The sequence below is a fragment of the Saccopteryx bilineata genome, chromosome 6 (assembly GCF_036850765.1).
Source record: "Saccopteryx bilineata isolate mSacBil1 chromosome 6, mSacBil1_pri_phased_curated, whole genome shotgun sequence".
Classification (NCBI taxonomy): Eukaryota; Metazoa; Chordata; class Mammalia; order Chiroptera; family Emballonuridae; genus Saccopteryx; species Saccopteryx bilineata.
Window position 1 is genome coordinate 137,184,777 of NC_089495.1, and position 26,560 is coordinate 137,211,336.

At 53.7% G+C, this 26,560-nt stretch overlaps 1 protein-coding gene across 8 annotated transcripts in view; it reads left to right on the forward strand.

The window, feature by feature from the left end:
• RNF144A (ring finger protein 144A) overlaps positions 1–24,859 on the forward strand; it is an 82,607-nt gene extending 57,748 nt beyond the window's left edge. For all 8 annotated transcript variants that reach the window (XM_066234906.1, XM_066234899.1, XM_066234902.1 and 5 more), the window contains 7 exons: positions 165–310; positions 5,069–5,173; positions 5,303–5,363; positions 10,087–10,294; positions 13,111–13,258; positions 13,994–14,083; positions 20,746–24,859. In XM_066234906.1, coding sequence (XP_066091003.1) covers positions 176–310; positions 5,069–5,173; positions 5,303–5,363; positions 10,087–10,294; positions 13,111–13,258; positions 13,994–14,083; positions 20,746–20,877 — 879 coding nt within the window. In that variant the 5' untranslated portion in view covers positions 165–175 and the 3' untranslated portion in view covers positions 20,878–24,859. The remainder of the gene's footprint in view (positions 1–164; positions 311–5,068; positions 5,174–5,302; positions 5,364–10,086; positions 10,295–13,110; positions 13,259–13,993; positions 14,084–20,745) is intronic.
• Positions 24,860–26,560: the final 1,701 nt, after the last annotated feature.

The window sequence follows — 26,560 nt, forward strand, 5'->3', positions numbered from 1 at the left end:
GGCCACCACGTCTTGTAGGACCCCCCGTGAGTTTCCTGAGCCCCTGAGCCCATCCACGGTCACTTGGCCACTGCCCGGGCTCACCCCTCGCCAGGGGACGTGGATTCCTGCCTCGGTTGTGGTGGAGGGTGAGGCATCTGACAGCCTGTCTTCTCTCGTTTCAGACTGCTCTGCCATGACTACGGCGTGGTACCGGCCCACGTGGGACCTGGCCCTGGACCCGCTGGTGTCCTGCAAACTCTGCCTCGGGGAGTACCCGGTGGAGCAGATGACAACCCTCTCCCAGTGCCGCTGCGTCTTCTGTACCCTGGTGGGTGTTTCTGGAGCCTTTTGGAACGAGACTTCGCTCTCGTTTTTAGACACCGGGCAGACCTGGCCTCCTTTCCACTGGTGGCAGCTCTCTCTTCTGAGGCTGTCCCCGTGCTCCTGGGAGGAATTCTCTATGTAAGTCACCGCCTCCAAGTAGCAATCATATCCCAGGTTAAATAGCGTCTCGGGAGCTAGCGGTGCTGTCTAGGGAAGCCAGTCACGGGGATGGAGGCCTCGCCATACCTCATTCTGGCAGTTCCGTGCCTGAGCTGACCACAGGGCTAACCTCGGGAGTGTGCCCAGCAGGGGCGGGGGAACATCGCATGACTCAGTTGGCTGTTGCCTCTTGAAGGCTAAACCAGGGTGTACATGTCTCAACATCCCATTTAATTTCCGTCCTGGTCAGTTGGCTTATTGGTAGAGCACCGGCCCAGTATGTGGAAGTCCTGGGTTCGATTCCTGGCCAGGGCACACAGGAGAAGCGCCCATCTGTTTCTCCACCCCTCCCCCTCTCTTTTCTCTCTGTCTCTCTCTTCCCCTCCCACAGCCAAGGCTCCATTGGAGCAAAGTTGGCCCGAGCACTGAGGATGGCTCCATGACCTCCACCTCAGGTGCTAGAATGGCTCCAGTTACAACAGAGCAATGCCCCAGATGGGCAGAGCATTGCCCCATAGTGGGCTTGATGGGTGGATCCCGGTTGGGTGCATGTAGGTGTCTGTCTGTCTGCCTCCCCACTTCTCACTTCGGAAAAAATAAAATAAATTTCCTTCAGACGGAATGTTATTTGGGGCCACGTGTTGCTCCCAGGGACTTCTGTCTCCCTCAGGCTGAACACAGACCCAAGGTTTCTCTCTTCAGACAGGGAAAGTGAGCGTGTAGGTTTATTTTCAATGTCTTATTTAATTATCATTGATGTTTCTTCCTATTCAAGGAAGACAAAATAAAAATTGCCAAAAAGGAAAACACTTTCTTTAAACTTTAGATAGCCAAAAGTGTGTCTTCTGAATTAACCGCTAGACATGGACCACGTGGCTGGCCCAGGCGTGCAAGTGGATTGTGACCTGTCACCAGACAGGGTTTCCTGCCCTTTTGCACAAGGCTGTCCTTCATTCTTCTGGTCTCATTTGTCACGTGGTCTCCTAGAGACATCTGCACACTTGGTGTTACCGTCTCCGTTCCCAAGACAGAAGCTTTGCCCACAAAGGTGTCTCCATCCTCTGTTTATGCAGGATGCAACGTTCAAGGGGCCGAGTTCTGGACCTCCAGGACCCTCAGTTTCCATGAGAGCCAATCAGTGACATTGCCTGGGTTGAATCTCAGTGCTGCAGTTGAGAGCCAAGCAGTGTTTCTCATTGGAGCGCCCCAGGAAAGGGACTTCAGCCCTGAGGACAGGGAAAGCCCTGGCATTTTTCTGAGCTGAAGAAGGCTGGGCGGAGAGAGCCCTGGGGGACCCCTGGAGAGACAGTCTGCCAGCCATTAACACATGAATGGGCTGCTCTTCCCTTCTAGAAGGGGAGGGAGGATGGCAGAGCAGCTCCAGGGATTAAATAACTAACTTTATGCAACCTCCCTCCTTCCCACCAACTGAGTAGGGTCCCCTCCGTCCTGGTGCCTTGGGGCCAGTTTGCTGCCTGTCAGTCAGTCACCTGGTCACCTGTGGTCCTGGAAGGATGGCCTCGGAGGCCTGGGTTTCTTTGATGTTGTCCTTTCACCCTGGCTCTCCTTTTCTCTTGTTGTTTTGAATTTCTATTTCTAGAGAATAGTAGCAAAAATAAATAAGCGACTCCCTTTCAGTTCAAAAGCTTAACTTAAATCAGGGCACCATTTACCCGGAGGGGTCGCTGGGAATGCCAACAGCAGGACAGTGGCGATTTTTTTTTCCTGCCCATTTATGAAAAGTTAGTGTGGTGGGCGGTTCCGTTCCTTCTGCAGCTCAGGGCAGAGTGAGGGGAAGGGGGCACCTGTGTGCTAAAGCAGTGGGCCCCAACCTTGTTTGGGCCACGGACCGGTTTAATGTCAGGAAATATTTTCACAAACTGGCCTTTAGGGTGGGATGGATAAATGCACAAAATAAAATTATATGACCGGCGTAAAAACTGTGGTGTTTTTAAATGTAATTGTCAAACTTACGAGACAAGCGTCAAGAGTGAGGCTTAGACGGATGTAACAGAGAGAATCTGGTCATTTTTTAAAAAGAAAACATTGTTCAGACTTAAATATAAATAAAATGGAAATAATGTAAGTTATTAATTCTTTCTCTGCAGACTGGTACCAAATGGCCCATGGACCGGTACCAGTCCGCAGCCCAGGGAGTTGGGGACCGCTGTGCTAAAGGACAGGGTGGACGACATTGGCCAGATACCCAACTGAGTGTCCCTGTAGTTCTCCCAAGCCCCTTCCGGTTCTTGAGATAGAAAACCAACCAACCAGCCAACCTCTAGGGTTCTCCATCAGGTGGAGGGATGACACCTTACAAGGTTCCCAGGACTTGTTTGGTGGACTGACAGTTTGACAAGAGCCTGGTGCTTTGACAACATTTGATCACTGATAGCTCTCATCGATAGGCTAGTGGGGACACATGTGAGTGTCCGCTTTGTAATGCGTATGCGCTCTTACAGAAGTGTCTCTGTCGGCTCATTTTCTGGTGCTCATGTCTAGACATTCTTTTGCTGTAAGATTGGGAAATGGAGCTTGTGAGCGACGAGCCACTGTGTACCTGGGAGAGACCGGGCTCATCCACGCGGCCTGATCAGACTCGGACTCGGACTCTTCGTGGTTCATATTGTACACGGCCTGGTGTTCCCAGCACGCGGTCATGTTGTGAGCTGCGTGGGCGCCTTCGGACGGCGTGGAGCGCTCCCTCCTGGGTTGCTTCCAGCCAGACTCACCTTTCCTTATATGCCAGTTCTTCCTGGGGATGCTCACAGTGGTGGATGTCCTCTGGGAGGATGTGTCACACCAGCTTTAATTGCCATGTTTTGCTTCCCAGGGAGAACAAACCCTCTGTCACTGTGTTCCGTTCTGCATAATATTTTTGTGAGCACTTTTAGCGTTTTATTGGTTTACGCCTCCCGGTGTTCTCCAGAGACCCGGCTTAGACAAAAATTACAGACTGTGACATAATGGTCTTGTTGCCAATTGAGGTACAGAGTTTTGTTTGCTTTTGGTGACTATAAAGAAACAGATCTCAGAGGCAAACAACAGGTAACATCTGTCACTATTCACTTAGCTGGTGGCAGGTCATGGGAATTGGCCTAGGGGCTTTTATTTTCTTTCTTTCTGATGCTCACCGAAGTCCAGCCGTACAGACATCCTGATTTCTGTCATCAAGGAGCTGTGTCCAGACCTATCAGAGAATTGTCTGTGGCTTCCGCCTAGAAGGACTAAGATTCTTGGGTCTGTCCAGCTCCCAAGACTAGGGTCTCTTTCTGATCCTCCACGTTGCATGAGGTCATACGCAAGACAGTCCAGCGACCACTGAGCCTAGGGTTCAGTGTGCTCCCCCCAAGCAGGTGAGCTGCTGCCCCCAGTGAGGGCACAGGTCTGATGGGGTCTCCATGAGACTCCTTCCTTCTGCTCTTCAGCCTCGAGACCTGTGTGTTGGTTTTGATTTTGTTTATCTCGGAAACCTCTGCCCCCGTGTGCCCCAGACAGAGCTCCAAGGCTGGGCTCCATCCTCCTTTGGTTCTCTGGGAGCTCTCTTTGTTTTTATTGGGTTGGCAAAATACAGATGACCCGAGGATATTTTAAGGGGAGTGTCGCTGCCAGCAGCAGGAGCTCCGGCCAGATGGTAGACCCCAGCTGCAGTGCAGGGGCCTTGGCTCGTTGATGCCACCATTGCAGTGGACACACGGGGTCGCAGCATTCTACCTGGTGCTCTTGGAGGAAGCTGCGGGCATTGGCTCCTTCTGCGAAGTCCTTTGGTTCCCTTTTTTTGTTTATTTTAAAGAAATTGTTATTTCAAGTCTTTAAAGAGTGACCCTGTTTGGCTTGAGAAAGAATGGCGAGAATCACCCCTTTAGATAAAATATATGAATTATCGTTTGTATCATGAACATGAGCTACCGGTTAAACAGCCTCATTGCCTCTGATAGGAAATTGGCCTCATGCTGCCCAGCTGACCTCTCTGACTAGCCTCAGACGCTGAGTAGTGCTCAGCCCTGCAAGGCTGCAGTGAGGACCCAGGGCAGGAGGGCTGGCGGCCACCCCACCCAGGCTCCCAGCAGGGGCATGGAGCTGGGCTTATACCTCTGAGCTCTGCCCTTGCTCAATGGGCTAGCCGGGTGACCTCATTTTTGGTGACTCCGTTTTTGCATCTGACAGATGGCAGGGTCATTCCATTCGATCCCGTCAGAATGTTGTGTAGGCCGTCGTGAAATGGACACATGTGCCCTTGAACAGAGTGACCACCGGCCCACCCCACCCTCCCCACCTGTCCCCTTGCTGGGAGACTTACTGGCCTCATCTCTGCCGAGGTTGTGAGCAGGGACCCCTCCCGCAGCCTGAGTCTTGTGCACCAGCACGCAGTCCCTCGCTCAGAGGGGTACCCTGTCAGTGTTTGCTGAGTGAATAAAACCTCTGCTTCAGTGGCAGCCACGGGCTCCACAGTGAACACACAACCCTGTGTTGGATTGATGAGCTGAATGGGTCTTTTTTTTTTTTTTATGCATTACAATTCCTTCAGCCTCAAGAGAGGACCAGGATTTATAGGCATTCTCTCTCTATCTATCTTTTTTGTTTGTTTGTTTGTTTGTTTCAGTGCCTGAAACAGTATGTGGAGCTCTTGATCAAAGAAGGACTGGAAACTGCAATTAGCTGCCCAGATGCTGCGTGCCCGAAACGGGGCCACCTGCAGGAGCACGAGGCACGTGCCTGGGAGCAGGCTGGGTTCTGTGACGGACCGGGGAGTCGTGGATCTGTCTGGGCTGAGCTTGCCCTGTGTTCTGGCCCTCAGCCTGTCACACCCTGGTCTGTGTTTTTCTCTCTCCCCCAGATTGAGTGCATGGTTGCAGCTGAGATAATGCAAAGATATAAAAAGCTACAATTCGAAAGAGGTAGGTGTTCTGGCTTGTTAACCAGCAAGGATCCCTGTGATAGAAGTGGGTGACTTGGGGGCTGGCGTTTGGTCGACAGGCTTGGCCACCATTTGTCTACCCCGCCAGGAAGGGGAACATTGATGGGCATTCTGCAACTCGGCCGTCTTTCGGAGTTCTCGTGGTGCCCCACGCTGGCGGGCCTGTGGGGGGGCTCCATGGGGCATCAGGAAGGACTCCTGAAACATGATCGTGTACAGGGACATGGGCTTATGCAGACGGCTTAAACAGAGGTACCCCTCCTGGAGCACTAGTCTTCAGCCAGGGGAGGCCCAGCTGTTTGAGGGCTGAACTCTTAGCCTGCACTGAGTGGGAGAGATGCAGAGAGGCGTGGCAGGAAGGGCCGAGGCCAAGCGCAGGAGAGATGCAATCACTATCTGACCGCCCCTATCCAGCCCCGGCAGGCCCAGACTGCTAGGAGGTGCAGGGTGCCCTGGCTCGGTACGTTTACAACAGCCCTCCAAAGCCATCCGTGTCTGCTACACTGATACCTCTAGAGGCTAACTGACTCACGCTGATTCCCATCGCTTGTGGGTGGTGAGGCGGGGTGGGGGGTCCAGATTCCTTTCCCCTGTGTCCAGCACAGCCCTGCTGGCCGGCACCTGGCCCTCCTGGGCTCGGGGTTTCTCCAGGACCACGGCACAGAGCCTGAAGTGGAATGTGTACAGGGCAGCTGAGAAAAGGGATAACAAGATCTTTGAGATGACATTGTCAAGCGTCAGATGTCCAAATGTCGGGGCAGGACTGGCCCTTTGCTCTCGGACGTAGCAGGATGTTTCAAAGAGTCTGTGGATTCCGTTGGCCTCGTGCACATATCTGTGTTCTGGGCCTCGGGTGCCTCTGATGGAGAGCAGGAGAAGGTTCACGTGGGTGACTCTCCTTACAGGGAATTTGACTGAGAGCACACTGCATCCTATCATTTCCAGCTCAGCGTGTGGTCAGTGAAGTCTTCTCTCCTGACTTCCTGGATGGGTGGGGCCTCAGGTCCTCGCAACAGTGGGGGTTCTTTCCTGAGATGCAGACAGGAATGCATGCAGCATAGACCAGAGGGAAGGGTCAGGAGTCCCTCCTTTATCAGCTAAATGTGGGAAGTTTTCTTGTTCGTCTGTGTGCATGTGTTTTTCTTTTTTCTGTTTTTTGTTTTAATTTAATTTTATTTAATTATTTATTTTTAGATTTTATTCATTTTAGAGAGAGGGTACAGAGAGAGAGAGAGAGAGAGAGAGAGAGAGAGAGAGAGGCAGAGAGAGAGAAAGGGGAGAGGGGCAAAAAGCATCAACTCCCATATGTGCCTTGACCAGGCAAGCCCAGGGGTTCGAACTGGCAACTTCAGCATTCCAGGTCGATGCTTTATTCACTGCACCACCACAGGCCAGGCTGTTTTTTTTTTGTTTTTTTTTTTAAGGAAATGCTAAAGCTATTTCCTCTTGAGAATTACTTCTCAAAAAGGAAATCTGTAGCCAGCATACAAGGAACACCTGTTTTGGATGTCACTGAAATGTCTTTCTGAGAGCTTATTTGTGTGCCATCATGTGCCTTTGACCATATCTAACTCAGACACAACGCCTTCCAACACAGAAGGCAGTCTGTGGAGCTATAACATGGATTAATTTGAATATCTGAGACTCTGTGCTTCTCCTAAAAACGTTTTCCAGAGAGAATCTTGACAGAGACGTGGTTATTTGGGCGGTGAGAAAGGGAATGTTCTGTGACATCAAGTTCAGTTTAAAAACCCAGCTGAGTACATGTTCCCACCTGATCGTTGTAGCTGCTATTTCTTCTTTTGTATGTTGTCTTTCCTCAAAGAAGATTTTTTTTTGTCTTTCATATAAACACGAAGCCAGTTTGACTTAGGTTTAACAAATACATCTGTCAAAGCTATTACTTCCAAACGGTTTTGCTACCAAAAGCCAAAACAAATGGACTCAAACCTCATATGACGAAAGGCCTGTCTGGATAAAATGTTAAAATGTTGGCGCTAAGAAACACGGCTATTGATTATGGCCAGTCTCCGTGCGGGTGTCAAGGTACGAGCCGAAAGCAAGTCTTGACTTGTTCTGTCCTCTGGAAATGTCACTGGTGCAGGACGCCCTGGAAGCAGATGCAGATGGTGCCGTGGTTTTGGGGACATTTACCTCCCCAAATACCCTATGGTTGGTTTAGGTCACAAACGCCACCTCCTTTTGGTCTAGAATGCCCCATCCCACGGAGAAGCCTTGATTTTAATGGAAACACCACTCCTCTAGAGGGGTCATTGGCAAGCAGGACGCCAGGCCAGGGTGTGGGGGACTTTTTTCTTTCTGGGCAGCTGCCTGCCCAGCTGGAGCGCCCTGAAGGTGAGCACCCAGGAGACCCCCGGAGTCTCATCGGGCAGAGCTGGGCTCACGCACCACGCACACCCGCAGGGAAGGCAGACAGCTGTGTTGGGAAGTTCTGCTGGGGACCCTGCAAGACTTTATTTCCTGAGGAGGTCATGGGGGCACCTCCCTGCCTACACTGAGACCTTCCCGGAGCTCCGGCAGCACCCGGTGCCCAGCCCAGGCACCCTGCGCACCTGTCCTCTGTCCCCTCAGCTCGGACCAGCAGCAGGCAGCTGTTCACCATTCCCTGGAGGCAAAGGGACACCACCTCCTTGGATCTAACAGCCAGAAGCAGTCCTAGGAAAGCAACTGTGAAACCCTGCGCTGATGATCAGAGCTAACTTGACTCATTCACTCACTCTAGGGGATGTCCTGGTTTCACATTACTGCAAGGAAGATCAGTGAAAAGGTAGCACATCTCCCTTCTTGCCAGAGAGGCTTTATATAAGGTCTACTGGAAAGTTCTGTTCATTTCTGTCACAAGTTTCGACACGTAAGCACATGTTTATTTGGAACATATGTGCCTCTCTATTTTTATCACTTAATGTATACATACTGACGTAGCAAATTAACTAAAACAAAGTTGATTCACGTTAGTCTTATGTGTGAAGCGATAGTGTACCCATGGCTACTGATAAAGTTAATTTACGCCACTGTAATTTTTATGAATTTCAGCAAGGAAGAAATGCTACAGAAGCATGTCTGTCGCATCCACCATATTCCCCGGACTTAGCACCCTCCGACTATCACTTGTTTTTGTCCTTACAAAATTTTTTGAAGGACAAAAAATTCAAAAATGAAGAAGATATCAAACAAGCACTGGTTCAATTTTTCGCATCAAAAGATAAACCATTTTTCAAAAATGGGATATACAAATTGCCCTCATGCTGGCAAGAAATCATTAATAATAATGGCAATTATATTATTTAATAAAGTTTATTGACGGTAAGAAAAATTTGTATTTTGTTTTATTCCAAAAATGGACAGAACTTTCCAGTAGACCTTATAGTATCAAGTTCTTCTAAATCTTCTGCCAGGCCAATGAGCTGGATCGTTTTAGGCCATTGATTAATTCCCCCCCCCCAAAAAAAGAAGGCAGAGGAGGAAGTTTGATTAGATCAGGAGTTGGCCAACCATGATCAAGTGGGTCAAATCCATGTGGCCTCTGGCCCGGTGTTGTTAATAAAGTTTTATTGGAACACCCGTTTATGGATCGACATGACTGCCTTTGTGCTGCAGAGCTGAGCGGTTGGACAGAATTGGAATGGCCTTCGAAGGCTGGAGTACTCCCTGCGGGCCCCTTTGCAGAACGGGTTCACCAGCCCTTGTGGAGAAGAGGCTGCGATTGTTTCTAAGCTTGTTCCTGGAGGGCTGAGTTTGGGTGCCCCATCTAACTGGGGACCAGGCGAGCCCACGTGTCCTGGGGCAACCCGCTCGAGGCCACATCCAGCCCCCCTGTGGGGACAAATCCCGTTTTTGATGTGGGTAAGCTGAAGTCTCCCTGCTGGTCACACGAACCGGAAGCCTGCGCAGCTGGCTTTCATTGCCATCCAAGTTCCCCCGGAGGAACGTGCTGTCTAGGACTCCCTCCCGAGCCAGCCCTGCTGGGGAGCCAGGAAACCTGTGGCCACCTTGCCGGCCTGGGAGTGGCCCCGTGACGCTTCGGCGGAGCACCAGCATGTCCAGGTTTCCTGTGGGGCTCTCCCTCCCACGGCCCCCCGCCCAGCCACAGGGAATGCAGAGTCACCCCACACAAGGGTGACTGAGACAGGGGACCCGTTGTCTCAAGAGACGCGAGTTCTGAGCAGGGACGGGTGAGAAGAAGCGGCAGGAAGTCAGGGGACCCCGCTTTCTCACTGACTCCCTGACGAATTTCATTCATTCCAGCTTCTTAGCAACAGGAGCTCCGTGGGGTGGGAAGCATGGGAACAGTGGGAGTTCCGATTCAGGAGGAAGGCAGTCCCAGGTGGATGCACCTTTTGATGAGAAGAATTCGGCCTCCCTGCCTTCCTTCCATCCCTAAGCATTGTCCGAAGATCGGCTGTATGCCCCGCTCTGGGCGGCCAGGCTCAAGCCGCAGGCCTGACTCGGGAAGCCGTGTCCTGAGGGGAGGCAGGGCAGGCAGTGCCTGGACTACAGTGTGTGTGATCTCAGACGGGTCGTCCTGCTGGTCACGGGCATGCGGGGTGCTCTGAGGCTGCTTGGAGTGGGGTCAAAGGTGGGCAGTGCCTTCTGGCTGTGAAACAGGTGAAACGCTCCATCTGAGGCACCTGAGGCCCCTCGTGTGCAGAGCCTGACTTGTCTCTCTCATCCCTCTGTGCTAGAGGTGCTCCTGGACCCCTGCCGGACTTGGTGCCCAGCGTCCACCTGCCAGGCGGTATGCCAGCTCCAGGAGGTGGGGCTGCAGACCCCTCAGCTGGTGCAGTGCAAAGCCTGCGATGCAGAATTCTGCTCCGCCTGCAAAGCCAGCTGGCACCCCGGCCAAGGCTGCCCAGAGACCATGCCGGTCACCTTCCTCCCCGGGGAGACCAGGTAGGCTTGGCGCATGGGGGGCATGGGCTCGGGGTTTGGAGAAGAAGGAGAGGAGGGGGGATTTCTCTTCAAAGGTGCCATGAGAGGACTTGGCTACACCCGATTGTCCCTTCTCTTGAGTCTCATTCACACCTGGGTTGGGTAGTTTGGTTATTGTTTATTTTTGAGACATGAGGATGGACCAGGCGCTGGGCAGAGTCATGGCAACACAAAGGTGGACCAGCCACCAACCATGTGGACAGTTCATTCCTGTGAAATGTTCTACGCCCTGATGTTCTCCCGAGACTCCATGGCTGAGGGTGCCTGGAAATGGGGGTACAGGACCAAGACGTGTTAGGTGAGCCATAGTTCTGAATCCCAGAAGGATCCAAAAAGGGAATAGGGTCAGTGACCTGTGCATTCATTCCCTCCTGCCTCCCTTCTGTCTGCCCAGCTGGGTGCCATGTGGACATCACGGCACTGTTCTCTATACTTTGAAATTTGGTAGATTGAACTATATGAAGTTGACAATATTCAGCTTTTTTTTTTTTCTTAAAATCCTGCCCTGGCATATGACTCCTAACATTAGATAGAGTTGGCCCTGCCCCTGCTGAGATCACCTTTCTAGTTGACAGGCTCCCACCATCCGCCTCAAAGTGCAGTCACCAGCGGGGCCTTCCTCCCAATTCTCCATTCCCCACCCCCATTTCCTGCAGCTGGGCCTACACAGAGACCCTTGGGGCGTCCCTGGGACCCCTTCCTTCTCTGTCCCATGTGCATGTTTGTGCCTGTGCCTGGAGTGCCCTTCTCTGCCCCCCTGTCCCTGGTAGTCCCTGTCACCCCCGAAGCCTGGCACATGTCCCCTCCATCGTTCAGCTTCCTAGTCCCTGGGGCAGGGCTGGCGACCCTGCCTCTGTGTTCCTGCTGGGAGATTGTCTGAGTTGATTACAGCCCCAGCCGGATTGTATTTAGTTCAGCTGTCTCCAGGGCAGGCTCTCAGTGACGTCCAGCCTGCCCTGATTGAACGTTGTCACCCAGGTCTGGATGTGCAGCCAGCACACCCCCTCGTAGAGAGGTGTGCTAGTGCTCTCCTATTTTGCCACAATCCTCACCACTCCCTGTGTCTCCCTGGTCATCTGGTCATTTTTAACTGAAGAGTGCACTCGACTCTTTTCCCATAACAGAGTCAATCTCTTTCCAAAACAAAATTTCCCCTTAACACAGGTGACCAGGCAACATCTGGCCAGCTTTGCTCATGGGCCCTATGTCTGAGTCTTAAAGATGTTAGAACCTAGATGGTGATGACGTTGTCAATGACTCCTATCTGCCTGCGTAAATATGAGTTTATAGTAGTCATTTGAAATGTAATTCAGGTGCTGGAGAATGTTTGAAAACCAGTGTCCATGCCAGGTGAATTTCTAGGCCTGCCAGAGTGTACCACCTCTGGCCTACGTGAACTGTTTCTGTTTGCAAATGTCTCCTGGGGAGATGTTCCCCACGAACGTCACCTCTGTGCATGGCATTTCCTTCAAAATCACTCATGGGTACCCATGAGAGGATGGCTCCATTACTTTAAGGTCTTACTGGCAAACCCAAACAATGCAAACCCTCCCCCCCCATAGTCAGCCTCTGTCACTGGATTTGGTGCCTGAGGGCTCGTGTCTCCTCAGGAGTCCACCACGGGCATCTGTGCAGTGCTAGCCTGGGCCAGGTCCCCCGTGGTCGTGCCCACCTTTCAGCCATCTTTCTGACATTGACATGACACGGGATGGACGTGGTGCTGTCGTCACGCCTGAATGTTCGTGACCTTCTCATGAGCAACATGGAAAGCTGCTACTGGTTACCAGGCATCCCACACGCCAGACTCTGCACCCTGGGCTCTTCACACGTGACTTCTCTCACTCTTGCTCTGATGAGGAGACCGAGGCTCAGAGGGGTGCTTGCACGGTGATGAACCAGCACCTGACCCCAGGCTTGGAGTCATCGCACCAACCCCGGCAAACCTGCCCGCACTTCCCGGGAGGACCAGTCTATACAGATGAGAGGGCGAGTTCTACCTAAGCAATCAGCGCATGTTTGCAAAGTGCATAAAACTACCAGCCCTTTGGAAATTATACAAGTAACGCGACTCAGGACCGCATTGCTCAGATTCCTCCATTCCGGGCCTTTTGTCATGTTTCCTTTCGCTTGTGTATATCTCTATCTGAATTGAAAAGGTGAAGTGATGTTGCTCATTTCCCCCCAAATGGAACTGGCTCATTCACAAGTTTGTTTTTTGTGTGTGTGTGATTGTTTCCTGGCGTTTCCATTTCTTTGGTTTTAGCTCACTTAAGAACAAGCAACCTTGACACTGGCCAGTTGGCTCAGTGGTGGAGTGTCAGCCCAGTGTGTGGAAGTCCTGGGTTTGATTCCCAGCCAGGGCACACAAGAGAAGCCCCATCTACTTCTCTACCCTTTCCCCTCTCCCTTCTCTCTCCCTCTCTCTCTTCCCCTCCTGCAGCCAAGGCTCCATTGAAGTGAGCTGACCCTGGGCACTGCAGATGGCTCCATGGCCTCCGCCTCAGGTGCTAAAATAGCTCAGTTGTCAAGCAGTGGAGCAGTGACCCCAGATGGGCAGAGTATCGCCCCCTATTGGGCTTGCCAGGTGGATCCTGGTCAGGCACATGCAGGAGTCTCTCTGCCTCCCCGCTTCTCACTTAATGATGACGATAATAGTAATAATAATAATAATAGAGAACAAGCAGCCTGGGTCCCCCAGGTGAGCCCATGCTTCCAGCACAGGTGGTGGCAGCCCCAGGGTCCTCTGGGTGGGGCCCTAACTGAACTCCTCCCCGCAGTTTGGCTTTCAGACCAGAGGAGGACGACGCGCCCATCAAACGCTGCCCCAAGTGCAAGGTCTACATCGAGCGAGATGAGGGCTGTGCCCAGATGATGTGCAAGAACTGCAAGCACGCCTTCTGCTGGTACTGCCTCGAGTCCCTGGACGTGAGTGCCCCTGCCCTGAGCCCACCTCTGCCCTGGGCATCGAGGACCAGACCAGCCCTTTCTGTCGCTCGTTCAGGTCTGAGGTGCTGAGCACTGAACCGTGTCAGTGAGGGTGACCGCCAGCCAGTGGAGGTCATGGGGAGGCAGCTGGCGGTCCAGGTGGGTGGTAAGAGTACCCTGCAGGAGGCCGGGCCGGCTGTCGCCCTGAGAGTCAGAGGGAGCGACCGCCCATTTCTGGACAGTCACAGAAGTTGGGGAGGCCAGCTCCCAGCTGGTCCTCCAGCAGGGAGGATGCGGCACAGGTCTGAGTGGAGAAGAGCATGCCCAGGTGGGGTCCCACATTACGGTAGGAAGATGGCCAGAGAGAATGCAACCTTTGCATCCTGTAAAACCAGCCTGGACGCGAGGGAGACACAAAGACAGAGGGTCTCAAGGGACAGAACCTAGCCTCTGGGAGGCAGGAACCTTTCATCTACTCGATCAGGATGCTGCATCGCACGAGTCTCTCTTTCCTCCAAAATCTAGAGTGCCGCTGAGCCCAGGGCTGCCTTCCTCAGGGGGGTGGCAGGTTGAGATCTGGGACAGACAGCCCCGGAGCGGCAGGGGTCCTACGTGGCGGAGGTTTGCTCTTGCTCCGCGGTCACACACTGTTTCTCTTGTCCCCACAAACTGTGGGTGTAAACCAGGAGCTCAGCCCAGAACTTAGGCACTGACCCCCTTTCTCTTCCCTTCCAGGATGACTTCCTCCTGATCCACTATGACAAAGGACCCTGCCGAAACAAGCTGGGCCACTCCAGGGCTTCTGTGATCTGGCACCGGACGCAGGTCGGGCAGCTCACCGGGGACTTTGATCTCGGGAAGAGACCACGCACGTGCGTGCGTGTGTGTGTGTGTGTGTGTGTGTAGACGCACATGCATGTGTGCGGTGGGTTGCCAGGAGACCTGCTGCTGGGTTGGAGGTGTGCCCTACAGAGGACCAGAGCAGTACGTGCCGCCCAGGTCTGTGGGACGCATGGCAGCCCCTGCCCAGCACTGAGCACCCGGAGAACATGAACGTCGGACTTAAGAGGGCGCGGCCTGACTGCGGTCTCGGTCGTGGTTCAGGCTTCAGCGGACACTCGCGGAGCCCTGGATGGGGGGCGTCTCAGAACAGAGGACATGTGTGTGCCGTCATGTGTGCGTGGCTGTGGCGGTGACCGAGGGCCTGTCGTCCGCACTCGTTCATAGTTCTGTGCACTTGTGTCTCTGCTGTGTGCTGGACTCTGTCCTCCTCTGTGGAGCCCGTGGCCTGTTTCGGGACAGATGTTACACCAGCAACGTGTACTGTGGCCGCTCCGCTGTGGAGATTATGGGCTGCGGGAGGGGTCTTACAGAGAGCGTGGTCAGGAAGGCCCACCAGAGGTGGTGCCCATGGCAGAGCCTGTATTGTGAGCTGACTGTGTGGGTGTGGGGACAGAGCAGAGGGGACAGGCAGGCAGAGGGGACAAGGCAGAGAGGACAGGCAGGCAGAGGGGACAGGCAGGCATAGGGGACAAAGCAGAGAGGACAGGCAGGCAGAGGGGACAGGCAGGCAGAGGGGACAGGCAGGCATAGGGGACAAAGCAGAGAGGACAGGCAGGCAGAGGGGACAGGCAGGCAGAGGGGACAGGCAGGCAGAGGGGATAAGGCAGAGAGGACAATCAGGCAGAGGGCACAATCAGGCAGAGGGGACAGTCAGGCAGAGGGGACAGTCAGGCAGAGGGGACAGTCAGGCAGAGAGGATAGGCGGAGAGGATAGTCAGGCAGAGGGGACAGTCAGGCAGAGGGGACAATCTGGCAGAGGGGACAATCTGGCAGAGAGGATAGTCAGGCAGAGAGGACAGTCAGGCAGAGAGGATAGTCAGGCAGAGGGGATAGTCAGGCAGAGGGGACAGTCAGGCAGAGGGGATAGTCAGGCAGAGGGGACAATCAGGCAGAGAGGACAATCAGGCAGAGAGGACAGTCAGGCAGAGGGGACAGTCAGACAGAAGGGACAGTCAGGCAGAGGGGACAGTCAGGCAGAGGGGACAGTCAGGCAGAGGGAATAGTCAGGCAGAGGGGACAGTCAGGCAGAGGGGACAATCAGGCAGAGGGGACAGTCAGGCAGAGGGGACAGTCAGGCAGAGGGGACAGTCAGGCAGAGGGGACAGGCAGGCAGAGGGGACAAGCAGGCAGAGAGGACAGTCAGGCAGAGTAGATAAGGCAGAGAGGACAGTCAGGCAGAGGGGACAATCAGGCAGAGGGGACAGTCAGGTGGCAGAGGGGACAATCAGGCAGAGAGGACAGTCAGGCAGAGGGGACAGTCAGGCAGAGGGGACAATCAGGCAGAGGGGACAGTCAGGCAGAGGGGATAAGGCAGAGAGGACAGTCAGGCAGAGGGGACAGTCAGGGAGAGAGGACAGTCAGGCAGAGAGGACAGTCAGTCAGAGGGGACAATCAGGCAGAGGGGACAGTCAGGCAGAGGGGACAGTCAGGCAGAGAGGACAGTCAGGCAGAGGGGACAGTCAGGCAGAGGGGACAGTCAGGCAGAGCGGACAATCAGGCAGAGAGGATAAGGCAGAGGGGATAGTCAGGCAGAGGGGACAGTCAGGCAGAGGGCAGGGCTCAGGCAGCAGAAACAGCGATGGTTTGATATGTGGAATGGTGGGAGAAAGGTCCCTGGATCAGAGCAGGAGAGAGGCAGGAATGATCAGGTATGACCTCAGAGCCAGACCCCATGGGCCTCAGGGCAAGGTGGGACGTCTGGAATTCACTCCCAGTAAAGCAGGATGCACAGAGGGACCTGTGGGAGGTCCTGAGTTGGGGAAGAGGCCGACAGGACTCATCACAGGCCTGTCACCCCACCTGGGAGATACAGAAATGTGTTCCCAGGGCAGGTGTGTGAGAATGTGTAACGTTCCGCCCACAAGTGCGCGTCCTCGATGACCCACTGCAGACTCCGTAGCCAACCCTATGAGTCCCTGCAGGGCCCAGGAGCGTCCCCTGCAACGGTTGACAGTATTGGCTTAGCGGGCAGGAAGCTTTTCACTACAACCCTCACTCACGTACCTGGTGGGGGGGACACAGCTGCGGACAGTGGGTCAACAGGGAATGGGGGCTGCATTCCCGAGGACCCTTTAGAAATGGGCGGGGTCAGCTGGCGATGGCCACACGGTCTGGAACTACTAGTCACCACTGAATCATGCATGTGATCTGGTGACGTTGATCAGGTGTGTGCATGAGAGCTCCATAAAGCTATTTATTGTAGAAAAACCAAGCCAAACAGATCGTCATCCAGATGCGGCCCTAGGGCTGGAGAGTTGATTTTAGTTCCCTTCCTGTTTTGTTCTTGCAACCTGCACTGTCCTGCCCCCCCCCCAATATACACACAGACAGACCAAGGTCACAGGCACTGCCCTCCAGCATCCATGGGCCCATCGCTAAAGGTCTGCAGGCATGGGGTCACGGGCACTGCCCTCCAGCATCCATGGGCCCATCGCTAAAGGTCTGCAGGCAATGGGGTCACGGGCACTGCCCTCCAGCATCCATGGGCCCATCGCTAAAGGTCTGCAGGCATGGGGTCACGGGCACTGCCCTCCAGCATCCATGGGCCCATCGCTAAAGGTCTGCAGGCATGGGGTCACGGGCACTGCCCTCCAGCATCCATGGGCCCATCGCTAAAGGTCTGCAGGCATGGGGTCACGGGCTCTCCCTGGGGAGTGCGTCTCTGTCTGCCGAGCTCGGCCTGCTCAGACCTCTGCGTACTCAGAACTTGTCCCTGAATCCAGTGCCCTGGGACTCCCAGCGTTTCAGGACTGTGATCGGTGGCCTTCCGTAGTCTGCTGGTATCACAAGGTTCCTCCTCCCCAGCTGTGCCTGCCTTTAGACCTGGAAGTGAGGGAAGAGCGTTTGAAGCAACGGTGGAGACTTTCAGTGCCCTTCCTTGCCGTTAGTGCAGGCTGCCTTCCATGTTCTTGTCGGAGTAAAACGATCATACCATGTGCCTTCCCCTTGCTCGCTCCCAAACGGACTTCCCCAGTGAGCTAAGCAGACCACCAACCAACGGAAAAGGTCTCTGTCTTTGTCACAAGGTTTTGTACTATTTTATTTTGTCCCCTGCAGGGCGACTGTGTGACTCAGTATGGCAGGTCTCTTGCTGAGACGGTGTTTTAGAAAGTAGTCCGGCTGTGGAGAGAGGTCTTATTTATGACTCACCGTTGTCTGGGGCTGTGCGGCCCGGGTGTCGATGGCCGAGCCTTTCATCTGACCTCCGCCCATTCTCCTGACACATGATTGCTGTGATGTGGCCGCCTGGCCCTTTCCACGGCTGTTCCAGAAATCAGCCGTCGTGTGTAAGAGATAAAAAGGATGTTTCTATTTTTACTGGAGTCCATCTGCTGCCTGACCAGGGGGAGTCCTACCCACAGGTCTGCCTGTTCTTCTGAGCATGGAACAGAGGCTTTGAACCTTAAACTCACTTCGCAATAAAGGAGGGGGGGCTCGCTGTTAGCCAATGAGTAGCGTTTCTGTATTCACACACCCGTAGACATGTGCCCACTGCTGCCCCCAAGGCTGCACTGAAGGGCGCAGGGAGGTAGTGTGCATGTCTGCCTCCCCACCCAACAGGAGTGCCTGTTCTCTAGAGGACAGTCCCGTGGTCTTCTCATCCTGACAGTTCAGAACAGCGGGTGCCCACTAAGCAGAATGGGTGAGGGAGAGGAGGTGGGTGCAGTCAGGGTCAGCAGGCAGTCGGTTAAAGAGGGCATGCAGCTGGCACTGCGATCTCATTTACCCCCCCCCCCCCCCGCCTCGGAACACACATCCAGCTGTGTGATTCCACTAAACAGCTGCCTACCACACAGGGGGAGGAGGCAAAGGCAGGGTCTAGTCTAGGGTTGGCTCCTTCCCGCGATGGCTGTTTCCAGCTGCCCACGTGATGTCCCCACGGGGAGAACCAGTAAGAGACTCGCATAGGGTCCCTTGCCCCAGTCCCTGTCCCTGTCCCCATCCGGGCTGCACCCTAGCCTGGGAGTGCTCTGCCAACATCAATGCCAAGTTTGAATGCCAAGTTTCGGTGACTGAAAGGTGTTCTGTCCACCTCACCACATCTTTGACTTTGCCGTGTTTCCAAGTCCTGGAACGGGTTTCATTGCAGAACTTCTTGGGCCAGATGGTTCAGCACATGCCCATTCCATTTCCACCGTGTCAGCCTACAAATGGGCACGTATTGTGGGAGAGGCGCTGGGCTGCGCAGGGGCGTGTGATGGCCACACGCGTGTGTTCTGCTCTGCAGGGGTGCCCCCCGCCCCATGTGGGAGGCTCAGTGTGGGTGCTTACCTAACCGTTCCTCTAGGTCAGGGCTTGACGGTGTGGATGGTTCTTTGGAGTACCGCCACTCCCTCGGAAGCCTGGGGTCATTTCCCCCTCTGTCCCCCCCCCCAGAACGTGGTCTGTGCCTGACTGGTTTGTAACACGCTCACTGACTGGTGATTCTTGTTTTGTGATATTTGCTTCCCGTCTCCGCCTTTGCTGCTGGCCGCCTTCCTCCTGCCTTATCCGCCTCCTCCTACCACCAATTGGCAAGCAAGGGGGTAACCCAGCTCATTAAATGGCTCGCGTATAAGAGACCAAGTAGACAAAGAAGGCAAGTAACAGGCCAAGAATGTGAGCATTTGGTCATGATTTGGGTACCTTTTGAGTCTCTGGCCCCTTCCAGGTGACAGGGGCTTCCAAGTAGTTGAGATTGCTCAAGAGCGCCCCTGGTGAACTAACACTGTTCTGCATGTTTTCACGTTTTCTGAAATAAATGTGCCTGTGATTCTGACAAAGCGTGATCTGAACTCACATCCTGTAATACCCCCTGTTGATACTTAGACCAAAGGAACATGTGGATTCTCAGCCTCAGCACAGTCTCATCCACCGGTACGACATAATATGCATGTGTGTGCGCGATCGTGCAGGCGATGGCCTTCAGGCAGAAATCTGAGTCAGGGTCTGTGTTCTTTCACATGTCTGGGATGCTTCCCGTGCCACAGTCTTTCAGGGCTCAGCACCGTCCTTAGCGGTCTTGTTCTTCTGTTTGTTTATTTTATAGTTGAGAAAACTGAGGCCCAGAGAAGAGTCAGTCAACTCTGTTAGAATCAGAACCGGTTGTTAGGCGTTGGTGTAACGATCCCTTGGAGCACTAGGTGGGGATGTGACACCATCTCCAGATCTCTCTCCTGAGCTCTCTGCTGCTGGTGGAGGGCCCTGCCTACAAGCAGAGTTCTCTGCTCGTCTGACCGGCCTCACTGCCCAGTTTGAATGATGTGTCTACCTTGGAGGGTTATTCTTTTCAGCATGTACTCATACCTAGGGTTAAACACAGGTATTAGAAACACAATGAAAATGGGCTGGTTTTTCCAATCCAGGAATAGCACAGGTCTGGTCCCTCCCTCCCACACCATGCCTGTGCCTCTCCTAGTCTCCTATCTGGAATGCTTTACCCAGTCTTCTCATCTCCCTTTGAAAACCACCCTTCTCCCCACGGCTCCCTTTGCACTCAGAACCCGCTGGCAAGTTGGGTTAGTTGCATTGTTATAGTTGATTACTTTGTGGTCTCTTTCCACCAGCCTGGCTGCTGCTTGGGGGCCAAGAACTGAAGTGCCTCTGTGTTAGCAACACTTAGTCCAGTGTCCAGCTCAGGGGCAGCTTGTGGGTTAATTGGATGTACAAAAGGATGGATGTTTGGGTGCTCAGATGGAAAGAGGGAGGGGAAGAGACATAAAAATAAGAGAAAAAGAAAAGGAGAAATGGAAGGAGGGAGTGGAAGAAAGTAAAGGGAAGGAAATATGAGTGGATAATGGATGGAAGGATGGATGGCTGGATGATGGATGGATGAATGTATGGATGGATGATGGATAGATATGGATAGGTAGAAGGATGGATGGATGAGTGGGTGGATAGATGATGGATGGGTAGGTGTTGCATGGATAATGGATGGATGGATGGGTAGATGGATGGATGGATGAATGGATGGTTAGTTAGGTGGGTGGATGGATGGATGGATGATGGATGCGTGGATGTTGCATGGATAATGGATGGGTGAATAGATGGTTGGTTGGGTGGATGGATGGGTAGATGGATGGATGACTATGGATGGATGATGGATGGGTAGATGGTGCATGGATGGATGGATGGATGAGTAGATGAGTGGATGGATGGATGGATGGATGGATGAAAAGATAGATGGATAACTGGATGGATGATAGATGGGTGGATATTGCATGGATGGTTGGATGAGTAGATAAATGGGTGGGTGGATGGATGGATAGATGGATGGTTGGGTGGATGGATGGATGTTGCATGGATAATGGATATGTGAATAGTTGAATGGGAGGATAAAGTGTGGGTGGATGATGGATGAATGTGAGCATTGTGTGGTTTATACTTTAGCTATGGCACCTACAGATCAACTCCCTTACGCTCTACCTTGTGTTTCCTTCCTGTAGGTTGTGGGCATTTTTGCTGGATTTGGGCTCCTGCTCTTGGTCGCCTCACCTTTCCTGCTCCTGGCCACCCCGTTTGTACTTTGCTGCAAGTGCAAGTGCAGTAAAGGCGACGATGACCCACTACCCACCTAGAGGAAGGCGCGGCACTGGACCCAGACCCTGCCTCTCTGGGAAGTGTGGCTCCCCCCACCCTCCCCACTGTCCCTCTCTCCCTAAACGTCTTTCTTGCCTTATGTGCCCCGCTGAGCCTCATGGTGTCATGCTGGATGCCTTGACTTCAGGGACTGACGTCAGAACGTTCGCTGGGGCCCCAGTGGCGTCACCGAGGCTGGGGGCAGGCAGGGCCGACGTGGGCAGGGCGTGTCCCCGCAGATGCAGTCCTCGCAGACTTGCAGGGGGAGGTGCTGCAGCACCCACAGTGGGCCGTTCCCTCCGTGGCGACGACCAGGCACGTCTGGCAAGTGTGTAAAAAACCTCATCCTGCCGAGGGAGGTCGTCTGTCTCCTTGACTTCAGGGCAGCGCCCTGTTGCCCAGTAAAGTCTTTTAAGGATGGCCGCTCAGTTCCAACAGAATCCGATTATTCTGACCGGGGGAAAGCACTCTTGTTTATGACAACTGTTTTATATTATTATTATTACTAATGTCATTTTAGTAAAATCCTTTTAAAAGGCATCTCTCCACCTCCTTCCCACCCCCCTGCAACGGAGTTGTGAAAAAAATCAACAAGGTGCATCTAAACCATCCTATGCCTTTCTCGAAACGTGCATTTTTTTCAGAAGTTATTGTGAAAATGACCGTTCTGTCTCGGCCACTTTTCAGGAGATTTGGAAAGCCTTACGTACGCTTTGTGTTTGTTTTTTCTTTTTTTCTTCTTTTCTCCTGAAACATGTCCCACCTCTGTGACCGCCGTAGCTGTGCACTGGTACCCACATGATGCGGTGGCATTACCTTCCTTGGAAATTATCGGGACGTTCGAAGGAGCATCGCCACTCCGGAATGGCTATTTCATTCCTTCTCTCTCTGGGGAGTCAGTGCAGCTCACAGGAACCAGAGGTTTTGCTCAGAAATATTTTTTTGCCAGGAGTCACTGCGATCTGGCCACGGGCCTCTGTCCCCTCCAGGAGATCGTGGGTGGAGAACAGGACCCTCGGTCCTCAGAGGTGCCCAGGGCAGCGCTCCCTGGGCTCCCACGGTTTTTCCCATGACCTGTGGTAGACGAACGGCTCCCCCTTGCAGAGCTCCGAGTCCTAATGCTCACGCACCTGCTGGAAGCCCATTCATCTCAGGGGGCTATTCTTGTCAGGGATTGCGCCCCTCTGTCTTCTCTAAGCTGCACTCTGTGGCTGTCCACCGTCACGGCAGAACGTGTGGGCCACTGAGGCATGTGCCACCCCTCGCTTCACTCTGAGAAGTGGGGGACATGTCGTCTTCACCGAGGTGATGCTCACAGGGCTTTCAAGGCGCGTGCTGAGTCCATCGAACTTGGGGACTTCTGAACCAGGGACGGCTTACAGAGGGCTTCCTCAGACGTAGGCAGCATCCACAGAGCGCTAGCTGGCAGCAGGAGTCTACCTGTGATATCGGTTGCTTGCTTGTTGGGAGCACATGGGGGGTGTTATAGATTTCATTTCCATACGGAGGGTCATCTCAGGTCCTGGGTCACCCCCACCGTGTAGAAGTATCTCCTTTATTTCTGAACGTCTGATAGGCTAGACAAAACAAGATCACATCCCTCAGCACCTCTAGTATTTATTATTATTTTATAAAACAGAAGCTATTTAGGAAATCCATCTGTGTCAAAAATGTTCCTTATGATTACAGTTAAAAAAAACTTCAGCAACTACACAAGAACATCTTTTGGGGTGGCACCCGGGCAGTGAGTTCTCTGTAGCTACCGATGGTGTGATAGGGTCAGGGGGTCACATGAACTTTCTGAGAGGGGAACAAGGCCACCAGACCCAAGGGTGAAGGTGGCAGCCTGAGCCCGAGGTCTCAGCACAAGATGTGAGGATGCTCTTCCGTGGCCGTTGCCTGACGAATGGGCCTGGGAGACAGCAGACTTGTGGCTCTGCATCCAGGGGTCCCTGGGGTGGGCTGGCACTCCATCCTATCCTACTGGCCTCTTTCTGCTCCATAAGGTGACCCCCCCACCCTGTCCTTTGGGGTGGGGGCTGGAGTCTTAGAGCTGACATTCCCTGGGCAAGAGCTTTAGTCTCTTTCATCCTAGTGGGTCGGACTGTCCATCTGTCTCAGAGGAGTTCATAGCCCTGCCTATCCTGTGCCTTCACCGCTGACACATTTCACAGGCCTGTGAATAGGCCCCAGCAGGGACCATGGAGTTTGGGGGCTGGCTGGGGCCACAGTGGCACCTGCTCCTTACTCTGAGCTTTTGCATCAAGCACGCCTCAGCTTTCTTCAGTGACAGCAAAACAGTAGACATCTGTTACCGAGAAAGATGCCCACAGGGCCACCATGAGGGCCCTACGTCACCTGGCATTTCTGCTCCCCCTGTTCCGACAGGAGTCCCCTGCCCGCCGTCCATGGGGACGCAGTATTATTGCCCAGGCCTGATGTAAAGCGTAAACAGGATGTGGGGCATATCCCACGTTTGGATGGTAACTTCACCGTCCGTCCCGGTTAAACCTGGGGAGTTCACTTTGTGGGGGGAATCCTTTCTGTCTTCAGCACAGTTTGTCTTAAGGGACAATGACATTCACTTTCCCGGATGGTTTCCATGCTGACTCTCTGGAAGCACATGCAAGTTGATTCATGTAGGGGCCTTGGTCTCCTAGGGAGGAGGGCAGCTGAGCCCTCCAGACCTACCAGGGCCAGCGATGGAGGGCCCAGGGAACCCCTCTGTTCTCTGAGTCTCCCTGGATGCCAACCGCGCCGCCAGGTTGGCCGGGCCGGGCCCGGGCACTCCAGCTGGCTCTGCCATTGTCATGGGAGGCCAGGGCCTTCAGGGAAGGTGGCCCTGCGGGTGCTCACATGGCAAAGACTGAGTTGGGATCCGAGGGTGGACAGAACCTTCGGTGGCACGGAATTCTGTCCCTGCCAGTCCTTCCTCAGCCCCGGGGCAGCTGCTGGAACCCACACTGGCCGCTCTGGCACCGTCCCTCGAAGGCTAAGAGTTCTCTTTCCCGCACGTCCGTCCATAATACCGACTTGGTGACCCGGCCAGTTCCTGGCGAGAGTCCAAGGCTCACGTGGAAAGGGGCTATCAGAGACGCAAGAAACCCTTCACAGGAGTTTACCTGTCTTCTCCTGAATTACCAACGTGACATTCCTGCAAGGCCAGGAGAGGACATCTTCCCTTGGTAGTCGTTAGAGCTTCGGGGATCGGCGACAACCATTGTGAGCTCTTTTGTACAGCTCAGATTAGTAATAGCCTTGTGTGTACACATATAATAGACATCACAGTGAGTTCAGCACAGGAGAACATGTTGCATGTGTGAATGCTTCATGAAGGTCTCACTTAAAACAAATAAAAAGATACCAAAGCTTGTTTATTCCTTATCATGCACCCGAACCCCCAGGGAAACACCAGGAGATAAGGACGGATGTCACCAAAAATGCCCACAAACTGGGCATGGGGAGCCTGCGTTAACTGAGCACCATGGGTTCCTCGCAACCAGGAGCGCGTGCGGCCTGGGGAGGTCAAGCCCATGGTCCCGTGGCCCCCACCCCGTCTGTGCTGTCCTGTCTTCCATGGGGTCCGGGAGCCCTTGGGGAGGGCGGGTGCCCGCCACATGCCCACATCCCCTCCCTTCTTTGCCCATTTTGCCATTGGGGGTGGTGGGAGGGTGTCTTTTGGTCACATATAGAAGCATGCATGAGCGCGTCACACCCTTGTCCACGTGACGTATTTGACAAGCAGCAGTGACACAGAGTTGCGTCGGGTCTGTGTTTTCCGAAATGCCTGCGTTTTGTGCCACGAACACTGTGCTGTACAGAAGAGATGTCTGAATGCCTTTCTGTGTGATGTTTTTGTACTTCGGAACTTTCCGGAAAAGTGTGATTTGTACTTTCAATACGTATTTTAAGTGGACCGTGTGTTATGTACTTTGTCTCCCCTGCGGAAGGGATTTTTTTTTTTTTGATATGTTGGCTGGAATACAGGTTACTTTTCTAAAACTTACCTGGTGGCTTTCTTTGTATGCTCAGCACTGTCTGCGGGTGGCTGACCCGGATCAGAGAAGTCAGGAGGGTTGGAGGTGGAAGGGAGACCCAGCAGGGTGGGGAGGGGGTGAGGGAGGGGAAGGCAGAAGGTCGACACCTGACCCTGCTGGCAGAACAGCAGAGGTGGCTTTAATATGGTGCGTACCAGGTGTGTACCTCGGGCCCGCAAAACCCCAACTTGACACTTTTTTCTAATGAAAGGGGTCCAATATATTCTTCTGCGCCCGGGGCCTCGACTGACCTTCATCCGGCTCTGGAAAGCAGCTACTGTGTCCTGACATCCTGAGTTTTTCCCTCCCGGGTGCCCCTTCACCAGAGTGAGCTGGGTCCTGCTACGTCCACACCCTCACGCCTTTCCTGTCTTCACCTGGCGGTGCCAGTGTCAGACCACATCCCACAGCGGGGACTCTGCCTCCCGCCATGATTACAAGCGCTTATACACCCCTCCAAGTTCACGGGGATCTAGTCTTCATAAAAACCAGTGAGCGTTCTTTTACTGCTGGGGAAACAACGTAGAATAAGTATAAATACTTAAACGTTTGGTAGAAGACACAATAGTAACTCTAAGGTTACAAAGTATATACATGACCTTGATTTTCATTAGTGTCATTAAACATGAAAGACCAGACACCTCGTTCATTAACAGGAAATGACAAGCTAGGAAAAGGTTATATTTTAAAAATTCTGTACAATTACTAGGTGCAAGTTGAGGGAGGTGTATTTTGTTCACTGAGTGGGGTGGGAGAGGACATCAGAGCTGGCTGGCTCAGAGCTCCGGGTGGGAGGGGAGGCCGACCTGTCCATTTGCCATCGGAATAAGGGTGACCAGTGCTGCAGCGGGCGCAGAGCGAGGCCTTGGCCAAGTGTGAGGTCAGGAAAGGCGGTGGGGGCTACAGCGTGTGAACTGGGCTGCAGGTGAGTAGGTGTGTGCCAGGCAAAAGAAGGTGTGAGCGTGTTCAGGGGGGTGGCCACGTGGTGGAGCAGGGGGACTTTTCTAGGACCGCCAAGTGCTTCCTGGGAAAGGGGCACCATCGTCCCTGACCCTTGCCGCTGCCCTCAACGCAGTGAACACAGGAGCCAGAGGGATGTGCAAACCACAGGCGTAGACATGGGCAGAGGCTGCTCCACTCAAGCTGAGAGGGACTCGCTTTCCAGGAAGGGAGGTTGGGAGGGCCCAGGCAGTGCCTGGAGCGCAGGCGACCCGGACGCCATCACTCTCCACCGACTCCTGCTCCGCAGAGGTCTGTGACAGCAGAGGCTCGGGCAGATGCAACGCTTCCCAGCCCCTGTCCTCGCGGAGAGGCGCTCACGGTCCCGTGGGATTTGCAGTGTGACAAACTGCCGCCCTAAACGCGAGGACCCTCGGGGGTCACCGAGGAGGAGTGAATGAGTGACAGAGTAACCAGTAACCGTCTAAGTGGCAGACGTGTCAGGGGAGGGCTCCTCCTGCAGGTGGGCTCGCAGGCAGCAGGCACAAGAGAGGGTGTAAAACGTAAACAGAGAAGGTGTGGCATTTTCAGGCAAATGGCACAGGGCTGAGCTGAATTGGTTCCTGTTCTTGTTTTTTGCTTTAAGGCACAAATACATTGTTCATGAAGTAGGAGGGAAGAGGAAGGGACATTGTCGGGATATAAA